At 41.8% G+C, this 21,631-nt stretch overlaps 1 protein-coding gene across 1 annotated transcript in view; it reads left to right on the top strand.

Annotated features, from left to right (window-relative positions):
- LOC135572743 (sodium/hydrogen exchanger 9B2-like) overlaps nucleotides 1–21,631 on the top strand; it is a 75,980-nt gene that overhangs the window by 9,939 nt on the left and 44,410 nt on the right. The window contains exon 2 of the mRNA XM_065021178.1: nucleotides 15,500–15,656. Coding sequence (XP_064877250.1) covers nucleotides 15,500–15,656 — 157 coding nt within the window. The remainder of the gene's footprint in view (nucleotides 1–15,499; nucleotides 15,657–21,631) is intronic.

The following is a 21,631-nucleotide window of genomic DNA, read 5'->3' as shown; positions in this document are numbered from 1 at the left end:
GTTACTCAGCTCTGATTCAGTTACTCAGCTCTGATTCAGTTACTCAGCTCTGATTCAGTTACTCAGCTCTGATTCTGATTACTCAGCTCTGATTCAGTTACTCAGCTCTGATTCAGTTACTCAGCTCTGATTCAGTTACTCAGATTCAGTTACTCAGCTCTGATTCAGTTACAGCTCTATTCTCAGCTCTGATTCAGTTACTCAGCTCTGATTCAGTTACTCAGCTCTGATTCAGTTACAGTTATCTGATTCAGTTACTCAGCTCTGATTCAGTTACTCAGCTCTGATTCAGTTATATACAGGGAGTTACTCAGCTCTGATTCAGTTACTCTGATTCAGTTACTCAGCTCTGATTCAGTTATATACAGTTACTCAGCTCTGATTCAGTTACTCAGCTCTGATTCAGTTACTCAGCTCTGATTCAGTTATATACAGGGTTCTGATTCAGTTATATACAGCTCTGATTCAGTTACTCAGCTCTGATTCAGTTACTCAGCTCTGATTCAGTTACTCAGCTCTGATTCAGTTACTCAGCTCTGATTCAGTTACTCAGCTCTGATTCAGTTACTCAGCTTACTCTGATTCAGTTACTCAGCTCTGATTCAGTTACTCAGCTCTGATTCAGTTACTCAGCTCTGATTCAGTTACTCAGCTCTGATTCAGTTACTCAGCTCTGATTCAGTTATATACAGGGAGTTACTCAGCTTCAGTTACTGATTCAGTTACTCAGCTCTGATTCAGTTACTCAGCTCTGATTCAGTTACTCAGCTCTGATTCAGTTACTCAGCTCTGATTCAGTTATATACAGGAGTTACTCAGCTCTGATTCAGTTACTCTCTGATTCAGTTACTCAGCTCTGATTCAGTTACTCAGCTCTGATTCAGTTACTCAGCTCTGATTCAGTTACTCAGCTCTGATTCAGTTACTCAGCTCTGATTCAGTTACTCAGCTCTGATTCAGTTACTCAGCTCTGATTCAGTTACTCAGCTCTGATTCAGTTACTCAGCTCTGATTCAGTTACTCAGCTCTGATTCAGTTACTCAGCTCTGATTCAGTTACTCAGCTCTGATTCAGTTATAGTTCAGCTCTGATTCAGTTACTCAGCTCTGATTCAGTTACTCAGCTCTGATTCAGTTATTCAGTTACAGCTCTGATTTACTCAGCTCTGATTCAGTTACTCAGCTCTGATTCAGTTATATACAGGGAGTTACTCAGCTCTGATTCAGTTACTCAGCTCTGATTCAGTTACTCAGCTCTGATTCAGTTACTCAGCTCTGATTCAGTTACTCAGCTCTGATTCAGTTACTCAGCTCTGATTCAGTTATATACAGGGAGTTACTCAGCTCTGATTCAGTTACTCAGCTCTGATTCAGTTATATCTGATTCAGTTACTCAGGAGTTACTCAGCTCTGATTCAGTTACTCAGCTCTGATTCAGTTACTCAGCTCTGATTCAGTTACTCAGCTCTGATTTACAGTTACTCAGCTCTGATTCAGTTACTCAGCTCTGATTCAGTTATATACAGGAGTTACTCAGCTCTGATTCAGTTACTCAGCTCTGATTCAGTTATATCAGCTTACTGATTCAGCTCTGATTCAGTTACTCAGCTCTGATTCAGTTACTCAGCTCTGATTCAGTTACTCAGCTCTGATTCAGTTACTCAGCTCTGATTCAGTTATATACAGGGAGTTACTCAGCTCTGATTCAGTTACTCAGCTCTGATTCAGTTATTCAGTTACTCAGCTCTGATTCAGTTACTCAGCTCTGATTCAGTTATATCAGCTCTGATTCAGTTACTCAGCTCTGATTCAGTTACTCAGCTCTGATTCAGTTACTCAGCTCTGATTCAGTTACTCAGCTCTGATTCAGTTATAGCTCTGATTCAGGATTCAGTTACTCAGCTCTGATTCAGTTACTCAGCTCTGATTCAGTTATATACAGGGAGTTACTCAGCTCTGATTCAGTTACTCAGCTCTGATTCAGTTATCAGCTCTGATTCATATATACAGGGAGTTACTCAGCTGATTCAGTTACTCAGATTCAGTTACTCAGCTCTGATTCAGTTACTCAGCTCTGATTCAGTTACTCAGCTCTGATTCAGTTACTCAGCTCTGATTCAGTTACTCAGTTACTCAGCTCTGATTCAGTTACTCAGCTCTGATTCAGTTATATACAGTTACTCAGCTCTGATTCAGTTACTCAGCTCTGATTCAGTTACTCAGCTCTGATTCAGTTACTACTCAGCTCTGATTCAATTACTCAGCTCTGATTCAGTTACTCAGCTCTGATTCAGTTACTCAGCTCTGATTCAGTTACTCAGCTCTGAGTTCAGTTATATGATTCAGTTACAGATTCAGTTACTGCTCTGATTCAGTTATATCAGCTCAGCTCTGATTTACTCAGCTCTGATTCAGTTATCAGCTCTGAGTTACTCAGCTCTGATTCAGTTATATACAGGAGTTACTTCAGCTCTGATTCAGTTACTCAGCTCTGATTCAGTTACTCAGCTCTGATTCAGTTACTCAGCTCTGATTCAGTTACTCAGCTCTGATTCAGTTACTCAGCTCTGATTCAGTTACTCAGCTCTGATTCAGTTATAGCTCAGTTACTCAGCTCTGATTCAGTTACTCAGCTCTGATTCAGTTACTCAGCTCTGATTCAGTTACTCAGCTCTGATTCAGTTACTCAGCTCTGAGTTACTCATTCAGTTACTCAGCTCTGATTCAGTTATATACAGGGAGTTACTCAGCTCTGATTCAGTTACTCAGCTCTGATTCAGTTACTCAGCTCTGATTCAGTTATATCTGATTCAGTTAGTTACTCAGCTCTGATTCAGTTACTCAGCTCTGATTCAGTTACTCAGCTCTGATTCAGTTACTCAGCTCTGATTCAGTTACTACAGCTCTGATTCAGTTATTCTCAGCTCTGATTCAGTTACTCAGCTCTGATTCAGTTACTCAGCTCTGATTCAGTTACTCAGCTCTGATCCAGTTACTCAGCTCTGATTCAGTTACTCAGCTCTGATTCAGTTACTAGCTCAGCTCTGATTCAGTTATATACTTACAGCTCTGATTCAGTTATATCAGTTACTCAGCTCTGATTCAGTTACTCAGCTCTGATTCAGTTACTCAGCTCTGATTCAGTTACTCAGCTCTGATTCAGTTACTCAGTTACTCAGCTCTGATTCAGTTATATACAGGGAGTTACTCAGCTCTGATTCAGTTACTCAGCTCTGATTCAGTTACTCAGCTCTGATTCAGTTACTCAGCTCTGATTCAGTTACTCAGCTCTGATTCAGTTACTCAGCTCTGATTCAGTTATATACAGGGAGTTACTCAGCTCTGATTCAGTTACTCAGCTCTGATTCAGTTACTCAGCTCTGATTCAGTTATATACAGGGAGTTACTCAGCTCTGATTCAGTTACTCAGCTCTGATTCAGTTACTCAGCTCTGATTCAGTTACTCAGCTCTGATTCAGTTACTCAGCTCTGATTCAGTTACTCAGCTCTGATTCAGTTACTCAGCTCTGATTCAGTTACTCAGCTCTGATTCAGTTACTCAGCTCTGATTCAGTTACTCAGCTCTGATTCAGTTATAGCTCTGATTCAGTTACTCAGCTCTGATTCAGTTACTCAGCTGATTCAGTTACTCAGCTCTGATTCAGTTATATACAGGGAGTTACTCAGCTCTGATTCAGTTACTCAGTTACTCTGATTCAGTTACTCAGCTCTGATTCAGTTATATCAGCTTACTCAGCTCTGATTCAGTTACTCAGCTCTGATTCAGTTATATACAGGGAGTTACTCAGCTCTGATTCAGTTACTCAGCTCTGATTCAGTTATATACAGGGAGTTACTCAGCTCTGATTCAGTTACTCAGCTCTGATTCAGTTACTCAGCTCTGATTCAGTTACTCAGCTCTGTTACTCAGCTCTGATTCAGTTATATACAGGGAGTTACTCAGCTCTGATTCAGTTACTCAGCTCTGATTCAGTTACTCAGCTCTGATTCAGTTACTCAGCTCTGATTCAGTTACTCAGCTCTGATTCAGTTACTCAGCTCTGATTCAGTTACTCAGCTCTGATTCAGTTACTCAGCTCTGATTCAGTTACTCAGCTCTGATTCAGTTATATACAGGGAGTTAGCTCTGATTCAGTTATATACAGCTCTGATTCAGTTACTCAGCTCTGATTCAGTTATATCTGATTCAGTTACTCAGCTCTGATTCAGTTACTCAGCTCTGATTCAGTTACTCAGCTCTGATTCAGTTACTCAGCTCTGATTCAGTTACTCAGCTCTGATTCAGTTACTCAGCTCTGATTCAGTTACTCAGCTCTGATTCAGGAGTTACTCAGCTCTGATTCAGTTACTCAGCTCTGATTCAGTTACTCAGCTCTGATTCAGTTACTCAGCTCTGATTCAGTTACTTCTGATTCAGTTACTCAGCTCTGATTCAGTTACTTACAGCTCTGATTCAGTTACTCAGCTCTGATTCAGTTACTCAGCTCTGATTCAGTTATATACAGGGAGTTACTCAGCTCTGATTCAGTTATAGCTCTGATTCAGTTACTCAGCTCTGATTCAGTTATATCAGCTCTGATTCAGTTACTCAGCTCTGATTCAGTTACTCAGCTCTGATTCAGTTATATCAGCTCTGATTCAGTTACTCAGCTCTGATTCAGTTACTCAGCTGATTCAGTTATATACAGGAGTTACTCAGCTCTGATTCAGTTACTCAGCTCTGATTCAGTTACTCAGCTCTGATTCAGTTACTCAGCTCTGATTCAGTTACTCAGCTCTGATTCAGTTACTCAGCTCAGCTCTGATTCAGTTACTCAGCTCTGATTCAGTTACTCAGCTTACTGATTCAGTTATATACTTACTCAGCTCTGATTCAGTTACTCAGCTCTGATTCAGTTACTCAGCTCAGTTACTCAGCTCTGATTCAGTTACTCAGCTCTGATTCAGTTACTCAGCTCTGATTCAGTTACTGATTCAGTTACTCAGCTCTGATTCAGTTACTCAGCTCTGATTCAGTTACTCAGCTCTGATTCAGTTGATTCAGTTACTTACTCAGCTCTGATTCAGTTACTCAGCTCTGATTCAGTTACTCAGCTCTGATTCAGTTACTCAGCTCTGATTCAGTTATTCTTACAGCTCTGATTCAGTTACTCAGCTCTGATTCAGTTACTCAGCTCTGATTCAGTTACTCAGCTCTGATTCAGTTACTCAGCTCTGATTCAGTTACTCAGCTCTGATTCAGTTACTCAGCTCTGATTCAGTTACTCAGCTCTGATTCAGTTACTCAGCTCTGATTCAGTTACTCAGCTCTGATTCAGTTATATACAGGGAGTTACTCAGCTCTGATTCAGTTACTCAGCTCTGATTCAGTTACTCAGCTCTGATTCAGTTACTCAGCTCTGATTCAGTTACTCAGCTCTGATTCAGTTCTGAGTTACTCAGCTCTGATTCAGTTACTCAGCTCTGATTCAGTTATATACAGGGAGTTACTCAGCTCTGATTCAGTTATATACAGGGAGTTACTCAGCTCTGATTCAGTTATATACAGGGAGTTACTCAGCTCTGATCCAGTTACTCAGCTCTGATTCAGTTCTGATTCAGTTACTCAGCTCTGATTCAGTTACTCAGCTCTGATTCAGTTACTCAGCTCTGATTCAGTTACTCAGCTCTGATTCAGTTATATACAGGGAGTTACTCAGCTCTGATCCAGTTACTCAGCTCTGATTCAGTTACTCAGCTCTGATTCAGTTACTCAGCTCTGATTCAGTTACTCAGCTACTCAGCTCTGATTCAGTTACTCAGCTCTGATTCAGTTACTCAGCTCTGATTCAGTTACTAGCTACAGGAGTTACTCAGCTCTGATTCAGTTACTCAGCTCTGATTCAGTTACTCAGCTCTGATTCAGTTACTCAGCTCAGCTCTGATTCAGTTACTAGCTCTGATTCAGTTACTCAGCTCTGATTCAGTTACTCAGCTCTGATTCAGTTATCAGTTACTCAGCTCTGATTCAGTTACTCAGCTCTGATTCAGTTATATTACAGGAGTTACTCAGCTCTGATTCAGTTACTCAGCTCTGATTCAGTTACTCAGCTCTGATTCAGTTATATACAGGAGTTACTCAGCTCTGATTCAGTTACTCAGCTCTGATTCAGTTACTCAGCTCTGATTCAGTTACTCAGCTCTGATTCAGTTATATCTGATTCAGTTACTCAGCTCTGATTCAGTTATAGCTACTACTCAGCTCTGATTCAGTTACTCAGCTCTGATTCAGTTACTCAGTTACTCAGCTCTGATTCAGTTATATACAGGGAGTTACTCAGCTCTGATTCAGTTACTCAGCTCTGATTCAGTTATATACAGGGAGTTACTCAGCTCTGATTCAGTTACTCAGCTCTGATTCAGTTACTCAGCTCTGATTCAGTTACTCAGCTCTGATTCAGTTACTCAGCTCTGATTCAGTTATATACAGGGAGTTACTCAGCTCTGATTCAGTTACTCAGCTCTGATTCAGTTACTCAGCTCTGATTCAGTTATATACTTACAGCTCTCTGATTCAGTTACTCAGCTCTGATTCAGTTACTCAGCTCTGATTCAGTTACTCAGCTCTGATTCAGTTATATACAGGGAGTTACTCAGCTCTGATTCAGTTACTCAGCTCTGATTCAGTCTGATTCAACTCAGCTCTGATTCAGTTACTCAGCTCTGATTCAGTTATATACAGGGAGTTACTCAGCTCAGTTACTCTCTGATTCAGTTACTCAGCTCTGATTCAGTTATATCAGCTCTGATTCAGTTACTCAGTTATTCAGCTCTGATTCAGTTACTCAGCTCTGATTCAGTTACTCAGCTCTGATTCAGTTACTCAGCTCTGATTCAGTTACTCAGCTCTGATTCAGTTACTCAGCTCTGATTCAGTTATATCAGCTCTGATTCAGTTACTCAGCTCTGATTCAGTTATATACAGGGAGTTACTCAGCTCTGATTCAGTTACTCAGCTCTGATCCAGTTACTCAGCTCTGATTCAGTTACTCAGCTCTGATTCAGTTATATACAGGGAGTTACACAGCTCTGATTCAGTTACTCAGCTCTGATTCAGTTACTCAGCTCTGATTCAGTTACTCAGCTCTGATTCATTTACTCAGCTCTGATTCAGTTATATACAGGGAGTTACTCAGCTCTGATTCAGTTACTCAGCTCTGATTCAGTTACTCAGCTCTGATTCAGTTACTCAGCTCTGATTCAGTTATATACAGGGAGTTACTCAGCTCTGATTCAGTTACTCAGCTCTGATTCAGTTACTCAGCTCTGATTCAGTTACTCAGCTCTGATTCTGCTCTGATTCAGTTACTTACTCAGCTCTGATTCAGTTACTCAGCTCTGATTCAGTTACTCAGCTCTGATTCAGTTACTCAGCTCTGATTCAGTTACTCAGCTCTGATTCAGTTACTCAGCTCTGATTCAGTTACTCAGCTCTGATTCAGTTACTCAGCTCTGATTCAGTTACTCAGCTCTGATTCAGTTACTCAGCTCTGATGCAGTTACTCAGCTCTGATTCAGTTACTCAGCTCTAATTCAGTTATATAGCTCTGATTCAGTTACTCAGCTCTGATTCAGTTACTCAGCTCTGATTCAGTTACTCAGCTCTGATTCAGTTACTCAGCTCTGATTCAGTTATAGCTACAGGCTCTGAGTTACTCAGCTCTGATTCAGTTATAGCTCTGATTCAGCTCTGATTCAGTTATATACAGGGAGTTACTCAGCTCTGATTCAGTTACTCAGCTCTGATTCAGTTACTCAGCTCTGATTCAGTTACTCAGCTCTGATTCAGTTACTCAGCTCTGATTCAGTTACTCAGCTCTGATTCAGTTACTCAGCTCTGATTCAGTTACTCAGCTCTGATTCAGTTACTTACAGCTCTGATTCAGTTATAGCTCTGATTCAGTTACTCAGCTCTGATTCAGTTACTCAGCTCTGATTCAGTTACTCAGCTCTGATTCAGCTCTAGTTACTCAGCTCTGATTCAGTTATCTCAGCTCTGATTCAGTTACTCAGCTCTGATTCAGTTATATACTTACAGCTCTGATTCAGTTACTCAGCTCTGATTCAGTTACTCAGTTACTCAGCTCTGAGCTTGATTCAGTTATATACAGGGAGTTACTCAGCTCTGATTCAGTTACTCAGCTCTGATTCAGTTACTCAGCTCTGATTCAGTCAGCTATTCAGTTACTCAGCTCTGATTCAGTTATATACAGGGAGTTACTCAGCTCTGATCCAGTTACTCAGCTCTGATTCAGTTACTCAGCTCTGATTCAGTTATATACAGGGAGTCACTCAGCTCTGATCCAGTTACTCAGCTCTGATTCAGTTACTCAGCTCTGATTCAGTTACTCAGCTCTGATTCAGTTACTCTCTGATTCAGTTATATACTTACTCAGCTCTGATTCAGTTACTCAGCTCTGATTCAGTTACTCAGCTCTGATTCAGTTACTCAGCTCTGATTCAGTTACAGCTCTGATTCAGTTACTCAGCTCTGATTCAGTTACTCAGCTCTGATTCAGTTATATCAGCTCTGATTAGTTACTCAGCTCTGATTCAGTTACTCAGCTCTGATTCAGTTATAGTTACAGCTCTGATTCAGTTACTCAGCTCTGATTCAGTTACTCAGCTCTGATTCAGTTACTCAGCTCTGATTCAGTTACTCAGCTCTGATTCAGTTACTCAGCTCTGATTCAGTTACTCAGCTCTGATTCAGTTACTCAGCTCTGATTCAGTTACTCAGCTCTGATTCAGTTACTCAGCTCTGATTCAGTTACTCAGCTCTGATTCAGTTACTCAGCTCTGATTCAGTTATATACTTACTCAGCTCTGATTCAGTTACTCAGCTCAGCTCTGATTCAGTTACTCAGCTCTGATTCAGTTACTCAGCTCTGATTCAGTTACTCAGCTCTGATTCAGTTATATCAGGGAGTTACTCAGCTCTGATTCAGTTATCAGCTCTGATTCAGTTACTCAGCTCTGATTCAGTTACTAGCTCTGATTCAGTTACTCAGCTCTGATTCAGTTACTCAGCTCTGATTCAGTTACTCAGCTCTGATTCAGGGATTCAGTTACTCAGCTCTGATTCAGTTACTCAGCTCTGATTCAGTTACTCAGCTCTGACAGCTTATTCAGTTAGCTCTGATTCAGTTACTCAGCTCTGATTCAGTTACTCAGCTCTGATTTAGCTCTGATTCAGTTATATACAGGAGTTACTCAGCTCTGATTCAGTTACTCAGCTCTGATTCAGTTACTCAGCTCTGATTCAGTTACTCAGCTCTGATTCAGTTACTCAGCTCTGATTCAGTTACTCAGCTCTGATTCAGTTACTCAGCTCTGATTCAGTTACTCAGCTCTGATTCAGTTATTCAGTTACTCAGCTCTGATTCAGTTACTTACAGCTCTGATTCAGTTACAGGGAGTTACTCAGCTCTGATTCAGTTACTCAGCTCTGATTCAGTTACTCAGCTCTTACTCAGATTCAGTTACTCAGCTCTGATTCAGTTATAGCTCTGATTCAGTTACTCAGCTCTGATTCAGTTACTCAGCTCTGATTCAGTTACTCAGCTCTGATTCAGTTAGTTATCAGGGAGTTACTCAGCTCTGATTCAGTTACTCAGCTCTGATTCAGTTACTCAGCTCTGATTCAGTTACTGATTCAGTTACTCAGCTCTGATTCAGTTACTCAGCTCTGATTCAGTTACTCAGCTCTGATTCAGTTACAGTTATATACAGGAGTTACTCAGCTCTGATTCAGTTACTCAGCTCTGATTCAGTTACTCAGCTCTGATTCAGTTACTCAGCTCTGATTCAGTTACTCAGTTATTCAGCTCTGATTCAGTTACTCAGCTCTGATTCAGTTACTCAGCTCTGATTCAGTTATAGCTCTGATTCAGTTACTCAGCTCTGATTCAGTTACTCAGTTACTCAGCTCTGATTCAGTTACTCAGCTCTGATTCAGTTACTCAGCTCTGATTCAGTTACTCAGCTTATATACAGGGAGTTACTCAGCTCTGATTCAGTTACTCAGCTCTGATTCAGTTACTCAGCTCTGATTCAGTTACTCAGCTCTGATTCAGTCTGCTCTGATTCAGTTACTCAGCTCTGATTCAGTTACTCAGCTCTGATTCAGTTACTCAGCTCTGATTCAGTTACTCAGCTCTTCAGATTCAGTTACTCAGCTCTGATTCAGTTATATCTGAGGGAGTTACTCAGCTCTGATTCAGTTACTCAGCTCTGATTCAGTTACTCAGCTCTGATTCAGTTACTCAGCTCTGATTCAGTTACTCAGCTCTGATTCAGTTACTCAGCTCTGTTACTCAGCTCTGATTCAGTTACTCAGCTCTGATTCAGTTACTCAGCTCTGATTCAGTTACTCAGCTCTGATTCAGTTACTCAGCTCTGATTCAGTTATATCAGCTCTGATTCAGTTACTCAGCTCTGATTCAGTTACTCAGCTCTGATTCAGTTACTCAGCTCTGATTCAGTTATATACAGGAGTTACTCAGCTCTGATTCAGTTACTCAGCTCTGATTCTTACTCAGTTACTCAGCTCTGATTCAGTTATATACAGGGAGTTACTCTGATTCAGTTCTGATTCAGTTACTCAGCTCTGATTCAGTTGATTCAGTTACTCAGCTCTGATTCAGTTACTCAGCTCTGATTCAGTTACAGCTCTGATTCAGTTACTCAGCTCTGATTCAGTTATATACAGGATTCAGTTACTCAGCTCTGATTCAGTTACTCAGCTCAGCTCTGATTCAGTTACTCAGCTCTGATTCAGTTACTCAGCTCTGATTCAGTTACTCAGCTCTGATTCAGTTACTCAGCTCTGATTCAGTTATATCAGCTCTGATTCAGTTACTCAGCTCTGATTCAGTTACTCAGCTCAGCTCTGATTCAGTTACTCAGCTCTGATTCAGTTATATCTGATTCAGTTAGTTACTCAGCTCTGATTCAGTTACTCAGCTCTGATTCAGTTACTCAGCTCTGATTCAGTTACTCAGCTCTGATTCAGTTACTCAGCTCTGATTCAGTTACTCAGCTCTGATTCAGTTATATACAGGGAGTTACTCAGCTCTGATTCAGTTACTCAGCTCTGATTCAGTTATATACAGGGAGTTACTCAGCTCTGATCCAGTTACTCAGCTCTGATTCAGTTACTCAGCTCTGATTCAGTTATAGCTCTTACTCAGCTCTGATTCAGTTATATCTGATTCAGGGAGCTCTGATTCAGTTACTCAGCTCTGATTCAGTTATATCAGTTACTCAGCTCTGATTCAGTTATATACAGGGAGTTACAGCTCTGATTCAGTTACAGCTCTGAGTTACTCATTCCAGTTATTCAGTTACTCTCTGATTCAGTTATATCAGGATTCAGTTACTCAGCTCTGATTCAGTTACTCAGCTCTGATTCAGTTATATGACAGGGAGTTACTCAGCTCTGATTCAGTTACTCAGCTCTGATTCAGTTAGCTCTGATTCAGTTACTCAGCTCTGATTCAGTTATATACAGGAGTTACTCTCTGATTCAGTTACTCAGCTCTGATTCAGTTACTCAGCTCTGATTCAGTTACTCAGCTCTGATTCAGTTACTCAGCTCTGATTCAGTTACTCAGCTCTGATTCAGTTATATACAGGGAGTTACTCAGCTCTGATTCAGTTACTCAGCTCTGATTCAGTTACTCAGCTCTGATTCAGCTCTGATTCAGTTACTCAGCTCTGATTCAGTTACTCAGCTCTGATTCTGATTCAGTTACTCAGCTCTGATTCAGTTACTCAGCTCTGATTCAGTTATCTCAGCTCTGATTCAGTTACTCAGCTCTGATTCAGTTATATCAGTTACTCTGATTCAGTTACTCAGCTCTGATTCAGTTACTCAGCTCAGATTCAGTTACTCAGCTCTGATTCAGTTACTCAGCTCTGATTACAGTTACTCAGCTCTGATTCAGTTATAGTTACTCAGCTCTGATTCAGTTACTCAGCTCTGATTCAGTTACTCAGCTCTGATTCAGTTATATACAGGAGTTACTCAGCTCTGATTCAGTTACTCAGCTCTGATTCAGTTACTCAGCTCTGATTCAGTTACTCAGCTCTGATTCAGTTACTCAGCTCTGATTCAGTTACTCAGTTACTTACAGCTCTGATTCAGTTACTCAGCTCTGATTCAGTTACTCAGCTCTGATTCAGTTATAGCTCTGATTCAGTTACTCAGCTCTGATTCATTCAGTTGATTCAGTTACAGCTCAGCTGATTCAGTTACTCAGCTCTGATTCAGCTCTGATAGTTACTCAGCTCTGATTCAGTTACTCAGCTCTGATTCAGTTATATACTTACAGCTCTGATTCAGTTATTCAGTTACTCAGCTCTGATTCAGTTACTCAGCTCTGATTCAGTTACTCAGCTCTGATTCAGTTACTCAGTTATTCAGTCAGCTCTGATTCAGTTACTCAGCTCTGATTACTCAGTTACTCAGCTCTGATTCAGTTACTCAGCTCTGATTCAGTTACTCAGCTCTGATTCAGTTACTCAGCTCTGATTCAGTTACTCAGCTCTGATTCAGTTACTCAGCTCTGATTCTTCAGTTACTCAGCTCTGATTCAGTTACTCAGCTCTGATTCAGTTATATCAGGAGTTACTCAGCTCTGATTCAGTTACTCAGCTCTGATTCAGTTATTCAGTTACTCAGCTCTGATTCAGTTACTCAGCTCTGATTCAGTTATATACAGTTACTCAGCTCTGATTCAGTTACTCAGCTCTGATTCAGTTACTTACAGCTCTGATTCAGTTACTCAGCTCTGATTCAGTTACTCAGCTCTGATTCAGCTCTGATTCAGTTACTCAGCTCTGATTCAGTTACTCAGCTCTGATTCAGTTACTCAGCTCTGATTCAGTTACTCAGCTCTGATCCAGTTACTCAGCTCTGATTCAGTTACTCAGCTCTGATTCAGTTACTCAGCTCTGATTCAGTTACTCAGTTACTCAGCTCTGATTCAGTTACTCAGCTCTGATTCAGTTACTCAGCTCTGATTCAGTTACTCAGCTCTGATTCAGTTACTCAGCTCTGATTCAGTTACTCAGCTCTGATTCAGTTATATACAGGGAGTTACTCAGCTCTGATTACAGTTATTCAGTTACTCAGCTCTGATTCAGTTACTCAGCTCTGATTCAGTTACTCAGCTCTGATTCAGTTACTCAGCTTACTCAGCTCTGATTCAGTTATATACAGTTACTCAGCTCTGATTCAGTTATAGTTACTCTGATCTGATTCAGTTGATTCAGTTACTCAGCTCTGATTCAGTTACTCAGCTCTGATTCAGTTACTCAGCTCTGATTCAGGGGAGTTACAGCAGCTCTGATTCAGTTACTCAGCTCTGATTCAGTTACTCAGCTCTGATTCAGTTACTCAGCTCTGATTCAGTTACTCAGCTCTGATTCAGTTACTCAGCTCTGATTCAGTTACTCAGCTCTGATTCAGTTATTCAGGACTCAGCTCTGATTCAGTTACTCAGCTTATTATATACAGGGAGTTACTCAGCTCTGATTCAGTTACTCAGCTCTGATTCAGTTACTCAGCTCTGATTCAGTTACTCAGCTCTGATTCAGTTACTCAGCTCTGATTCAGTTACTCAGCTCTGATTCAGGAGTTACTCAGCTCTGATTCAGTTACTTACAGCTCTGATTCAGTTACTCAGCTCTGATTCAGTTACTCAGCTCTGATTCAGTTACTCAGCTCTGATTCAGTTATATACAGGGAGTTACTCAGCTCTGATTCAGTTACTCAGCTCTGATTCAGTTACTCAGCTCTGATTCAGTTACTTCAGTTATTCAGTTATATACAGGATTCAGTTACTCAGCTCTGATTCAGTTACTCAGCTCTGATTCAGTTATATACAGGGAGTTGCTCTCAGCTCTGATTCAGTTACTCAGCTCTGATTCAGTTACTCAGCTCTGATTCAGTTACTCAGCTCTGATTCAGTTATATACAGTTACTCAGCTCTGATTCAGTTACTCAGCTCTGATTAGTTACTCAGCTCTGATTCAGTTACTCAGCTCTGATTCAGTTATTCAGATTCAGTTACTCAGCTCTGATTCAGTTATTCTTACTCAGTTACTCAGCTCTGATTCAGTTACTCATTGATTCAGTTATATCAGCTCTGAGTTACTCAGCTCTGATTACTCAGCTCTGATTCAGTTAGTTACTCAGCTCTGATTCAGTTACTCAGCTCTGATTCAGTTACTCAGCTCTGATTCAGCTCTGATTCAGTTACTCAGCTCTGATTCAGTTACTCAGCTCTGATTCAGTTACTCAGCTCTGATTCAGTTACTCAGCTCTGATTCAGTTATATACAGGGAGTTACTCAGCTCTGATTCAGTTATATACAGGGAGTTACTCTGATTCAGTTATATACAGGGAGTTACTCAGCTCTGATTCAGTTATATAAAGGGAGTTACTCAGCTCTGATTCAGTTACTCAGCTCTGATTCAGTTACTCAGCTCTGATTCAGTTACTCAGCTCTGATTCAGTTACTCAGCTCTGATTCAGTCTGATTCAGTTACTCAGCTCTGATTCAGTTACTCAGCTCTGATAGTTACTCAGTTACTCAGCTCTGATTCAGTTACTCAGCTCTGATTCAGTTACTCAGCTCTGATTCAGTTACTCAGCTCTGATTCAGTTACTTACTCAGCTCTGATTCAGTTACTTACTCAGCTCTGATTCAGTTACTCAGCTCTGATTCAGTTACTCAGCTCTGATTCAGTTACTCAGCTCTGATTCAGTTATAGGGAGTTACTCAGCTCTGATTCAGTTACTCAGCTCTGATTCAGCTCTGATTCAGTTACTCAGCTCTGATTCAGGAGTTACTCAGCTCTGATCCAGTTACTCAGCTCTGATTACTCAGCTCTGATTCAGTTACTCAGCTCTGATTCAGTTACTCAGCTCTGATTCAGTTACTCAGCTCTGATTCAGTTACTCAGCTCTGATTCAGTTACTCAGTTGATTCAGTTACTCAGCTCTGATTCAGTTACTCAGCTCTGATCAGTTACTCAGCTCTGATTCAGTTATATACAGGGAGTTACTCAGCTCTGATTCAGTTACTCAGCTCTGATTCAGTTATAGTTACTCTGATTCAGTTACTCAGCTCTGATTCAGTTACTCAGCTCTGATTCAGTTACTCAGCTCAGCTCTGATTCAGTTATCAGCTCAGAGCTTACTCAGCTCTGATTCAGTTACTCAGCTCTGATTCAGTTACTCAGCTCTGATTCAGTTACTCAGGTCTGATTCAGTTACTCAGCTCTGATTCAGTTACTCAGCTCTGATTCAGTTACTCAGTTACTCAGCTCTGATTCAGTTACTCAGCTCTGATTCAGTTACTCAGCTCTGATTCAGTTACTCAGCTCTGATTCAGTTACTCTGAGGCCCCCTGGCATATCTCATCACCCAGGCTGTGGGTGTGGCGAATGACCAGTGCACTACGGGTGAGGAGACGAGGTGTAATGACATCACAGTGATAGATTCTAACTCCACCTCCTTCCGGACCGCACCTCTGAAGCACTGTTTAAAGGCTCCGTCTGGACCTCTGGTACATCTCATCACCACAGGTACTGAAACACTGGTTATAGACTGGACCTCTGGTATATCTCATCACCGCAGGTACCGAAACACTGGTTATAGACTGGACCTCTGGTATATCTCATCACCACAGGTACTGAAACACTGGTTATAGACTGGACCTCTGGTATATCTCATCACCACAGGTACTGAAACACTGGTTATAGACTGGACCTCTGGTATATCTCATCATCACAGGTACTGAAACACTGGTTATAGACTGGACCTCTGGTATATCTCATCACCACAGGTACTGAAACACTGTTTATAGACTGGACCTCTGGTATATCTCATCACCACAGGTACTGAAACACTGTTTATAGACTGGACCTCTGGTATATCTCATCACCACAGGTACTGAAACACTGTTTATAGACTGGACCTCTGGTATATCTCATCACCACAGGTACTGAAACACTGTTTATAGACTGGACCTCTGGTATATCTCATCACCACAGGTACTGAAACACTGTTTATAGACTGGACCTCTGGTATATCTCATCACCACAGGTACTGAAACACTGGTTATAGACTGGACCTCTGGTATATCTCATCACCACAGGTACTGAAACACTGTTTATAGACTGGACCTCTGGTATATCTCATCACCACAGGTACTGAAACACTGTTTATAGACTGGACCTCTGGTATATCTCATCACCACAGGTACTGAAACACTGGTTATAGACTGGACCTCTGGCATATCTCATCACCACAGGTACTGAAACACTGGTTATAGACTGGACCTCTGGTATATCTCATCACCACAGGTACTGAAACACTGTTTATAGACTGGACCTCTGGTATATCTCATCACCACAGGTACTGAAGCACTGGTTATAGACTGGACCTCTGGTATATCTCATCACCACAGGTACTGAAACACTGTTTATAGACTGGACCACTGGCATATCTCATCACCACAGGTACTGAAGCACTGTTTATAGACTGGACCTCTGGCATATCTCATCATCACAGGTACTGAAACACTGGTTATAGACTGGACCTCTGGTATATCTCATCACCACAGGTACTGAAGCACTGGTTATAGACTGGACCTCTGGTATATCTCATCACCACAGGTACTGAAGCACTGGTTATAGACTGGACCTCTGGTATATCTCATCACCACAGGTACTGAAGCACTGTTTATAGACTGGACCTCTGGCATATCTCATCACCACAGGTACTGAAACACTGGTTATAGACTGGACCTCTGGTATATCTCATCACCACAGGTACTGAAGCACTGGTTATAGACTGGACCTCTGGTATATCTCATCACCACAGGTACTGAAACACTGTTTATAGACTGGACCTCTGGCATATCTCATCACCACAGGTACTGAAGCACTGTTTATAGACTGGACCTCTGGCATATCTCATCACCACAGGTACTGAAACACTGGTTATAGACTGGACCTCTGGTATATCTCATCACCACAGGTACTGAAACACTGTTTATAGACTGGACCTCTGGCATATCTCATCACCACAGGTACTGAAGCACTGGTTATAGACTGGACCTCTGGCATATCTCATCACCACAGGTACTGAAACACTGTTTATAGACTGGACCTCTGGTATATCTCATCACCACAGGTACTGAAACACTGTTTATAGACTGGACCTCTGGTATATCTCATCACCACAGGTACTGAAACACTGGTTATAGACTGGACCTCTGGTATATCTCATCACCACAGGTACTGAAACACTGGTTATAGACTGGACCTCTGGTATATCTCATCACCACAGGTACTGAAACACTGTTTATAGACTGGACCTCTGGTATATCTCATCACCACAGGTACTGAAACACTGTTTATAGACTGGACCTCTGGTATATCTCATCACCACAGGTACTGAAGCACTGGTTATAGACTGGACCTCTGGTATATCTCATCACCACAGGTACTGAAACACTGTTTATAGACTGGACCTCTGGCATATCTCATCACCACAGGTACTGAAGCACTGTTTATAGACTGGACCTCTGGCATATCTCATCACCACAGGTACTGAAACACTGGTTATAGACTGGACCTCTGGTATATCTCATCACCACAGGTACTGAAGCACTGTTTAAAGGCTCCGACTGGACCTCTGGCATATCTCATCACCACAGGTACTGAAGCACTGTTTATAGACTGGACCTCTGGTATATCTCATCACCACAGGTACTGAAACACTGTTTATAGACTGGACCTCTGGTATATCTCATCACCACAGGTACTGAAACACTGTTTATAGACTGGACCTCTGGTATATCTCATCACCACAGGCACTGAAACACTGGTTTATAGACTGGACCTCTGGTATATCTCATCACCACAGGTACTGAAACACTGTTTATAGACTGGACCTCTGGTATATCTCATCACCACAGGTACTGAAACACTGTTTATAGACTGGACCTCTGGTATATCTCATCACCACAGGTACTGAAACACTGTTTATAGACTGGACCTCTGGCATATCTCATCACCACAGGTACTGAAACACTGTTTATAGACTGGACCTCTGGCATATCTCATCACCACAGGTACTGAAACACTGTTTATAGACTGGACCTCTGGTATATCTCATCACCACAGGTACTGAAACACTGGTTATAGACTGGACCTCTGGTATATCTCATCACCACAGGTACTGAAACACTGTTTATAGACTGGACCTCTGGTATATCTCATCACCACAGGTACTGAAACACTGGTTATAGACTGGACCTCTGGTATATCTCATCACCACAGGTACTGAATCACTGTTTATAGACTGGACCTCTGGTATATCTCATCACCACAGGTACTGAAACACTGTTTATAGACTGGACCTCTGGTATATCTCATCACCACAGGTACTGAAACACTGGTTATAGACTGGACCTCTGGTATATCTCATCACCACAGGTACTGAAACACTGGTTATAGACTGGACCTCTGGCATATCTCATCACCACAGGTACTGAAACACTGTTTATAGACTGGTCCTCCGGTATATCTCATCACCACAGGCACTGAAACACTGGTTATAGACTGGACCTCTGGTATATCTCATCACCACAGGTACTGAAACACTGTTTATAGACTGGACCTCTGGTATATCTCATCACCACAGGTACTGAAACACTGTTTATAGACTGGACCTCTGGTATATCTCATCACCACAGGTACTGAAACACTGTTTATAGACTGGACCTCTGGCATATCTCATCACCACAGGTACTGAAACACTGTTTATAGACTGGACCTCTGGTATATCTCATCACCACAGGTACTGAAACACTGGTTATAGACTGGACCTCTGGTATATCTCATCACCACAGGTACTGAAACACTGTTTATAGACTGGACCTCTGGTACATCTCATCACCACAGGTACTGAAACACTGGTTATAGACTGGACCTCTGGTATATCTCATCACCACAGGTACTGAATCACTGTTTATAGACTGGACCTCTGGTATATCTCATCACCACAGGTACTGAATCACTGTTTATAGACTGGACCTCTGGTATATCTCATCACCACAGGTACTGAAACACTGTTTATAGACTGGACCTCTGGTATATCTCATCACCACAGGTTCTGACAGTTACTGAAACACTGGTTATAGACTGGACCTCTGGTATATCTCATCACCACAGGTACTGAAACACTGGTTATAGACTGGACCTCTGGTATATCTCATCACCACAGGTACTGAAACACTGTTTATAGACTGGACCTCTGGCATATCTCATCACCACAGGTACTGAAACACTGTTTATAGACTGGACCTCTGGTATATCTCATCACCACAGGTACTGAAACACTGTTTATAGACTGGACCTCTGGTATATCTCATCACCACAGGTACTGAAACACTGTTTATAGACTGGACCTCTGGTATATCTCATCACCACAGGTACTGAAACACTGTTTATAGACTGGACCTCTGGTATATCTCATCACCACAGGTACTGAAACACTGGTTATAGACTGGACCTCCGGTATATCTCATCACCACAGGCACTGAAACACTGGTTATAGACTGGACCTCTGGCATATCTCATCACCACAGGTACTGAAGCACTGTTTATAGACTGGACCTCTGGCATATCTCATCACCACAGGTACTGAAACACTGGTTATAGACTGGACCTCTGGTATATCTCATCACCACAGGTACTGAAGCACTGTTTAAAGGCTCCGACTGGACCTCTGGCATATCTCATCACCACAGGTACTGAAGCACTGTTTATAGACTGGACCTCTGGTATATCTCATCACCACAGGTACTGAAGCACTGTTTATAGACTGGACCTCTGGCATATCTCATCACCACAGGTACTGAAACACTGTTTATAGACTGGACCTCCGGTATATCTCATCACCACAGGCACTGAAACACTGGTTATAGACTGGACCTCTGGTATATCTCATCACCACAGGTACTGAAACACTGTTTATAGACTGGACCTCTGGTATATCTCATCACCACAGGTACTGAAACACTGTTTATAGACTGGACCTCTGGTATATCTCATCACCACAGGTACTGAAACACTGTTTATAGACTGGACCTCTGGCATATCTCATCACCACAGGTACTGAAACACTGTTTATAGACTGGACCTCTGGCATATCTCATCACCACAGGTACTGAAACACTGTTTATAGACTGGACCTCTGGTATATCTCATCACCACAGGTACTGAAACACTGGTTATAGACTGGACCTCTGGTATATCTCATCACCACAGGTACTGAAACACTGTTTATAGACTGGACCTCTGGTATATCTCATCACCACAGGTACTGAAACACTGGTTATAGACTGGACCTCTGGTATATCTCATCACCACAGGTACTGAATCACTGTTTATAGACTGGACCTCTGGTATATCTCATCACCACAGGTACTGAAACACTGGTTATAGACTGGACCTCTGGTATATCTCATCACCACAGGTACTGAAGCACTGGTTATAGACTGGACCTCTGGTATATCTCATCACCACAGGTACTGAAGCACTGTTTATAGACTGGACCTCTGGCATATCTCATCACCACAGGTACTGAAACACTGTTTATAGACTGGACCTCCGGTATATCTCATCACCACAGGCACTGAAACACTGGTTATAGACTGGACCTCTGGTATATCTCATCACCACAGGTACTGAAACACTGTTTATAGACTGGACCTCTGGTATATCTCATCACCACAGGTACTGAAACACTGTTTATAGACTGGACCTCTGGTATATCTCATCACCACAGGTACTGAAACACTGTTTATAGACTGGACCTCTGGCATATCTCATCACCACAGGTACTGAAACACTGTTTATAGACTGGACCTCTGGTATATCTCATCACCACAGGTACTGAAACACTGGTTATAGACTGGACCTCTGGTATATCTCATCACCACAGGTACTGAAACACTGTTTATAGACTGGACCTCTGGTACATCTCATCACCACAGGTACTGAAACACTGGTTATAGACTGGACCTCTGGTATATCTCATCACCACAGGTACTGAATCACTGTTTATAGACTGGACCTCTGGTATATCTCATCACCACAGGTACTGAATCACTGTTTATAGACTGGACCTCTGGTATATCTCATCACCACAGGTACTGAAACACTGGTTATAGACTGGACCTCTGGTATATCTCATCACCACAGGTACTGAAACACTGGTTATAGACTGGACCTCTGGTATATCTCATCACCACAGGTACTGAAGCACTGGTTATAGACTGGACCTCTGGTATATCTCATCACCACAGGTACTGAAGCACTGTTTATAGACTGGACCTCTGGTATATCTCATCACCACAGGTACTGAAACACTGTTTATAGACTGGACCTCTGGCATATCTCATCACCACAGGTACTGAAACACTGTTTATAGACTGGACCTCCGGTATATCTCATCACCACAGGTACTGAAACACTGGTTATAGACT

Source organism: Oncorhynchus nerka, linkage group LG8 (genome assembly GCF_034236695.1).
Source record: "Oncorhynchus nerka isolate Pitt River linkage group LG8, Oner_Uvic_2.0, whole genome shotgun sequence".
Classification (NCBI taxonomy): domain Eukaryota; kingdom Metazoa; phylum Chordata; class Actinopteri; order Salmoniformes; family Salmonidae; genus Oncorhynchus; species Oncorhynchus nerka.
The sequence above is the reverse complement of the archived record's forward strand: the minus strand, read 5'-3'. Positions and strand labels throughout refer to the sequence as shown.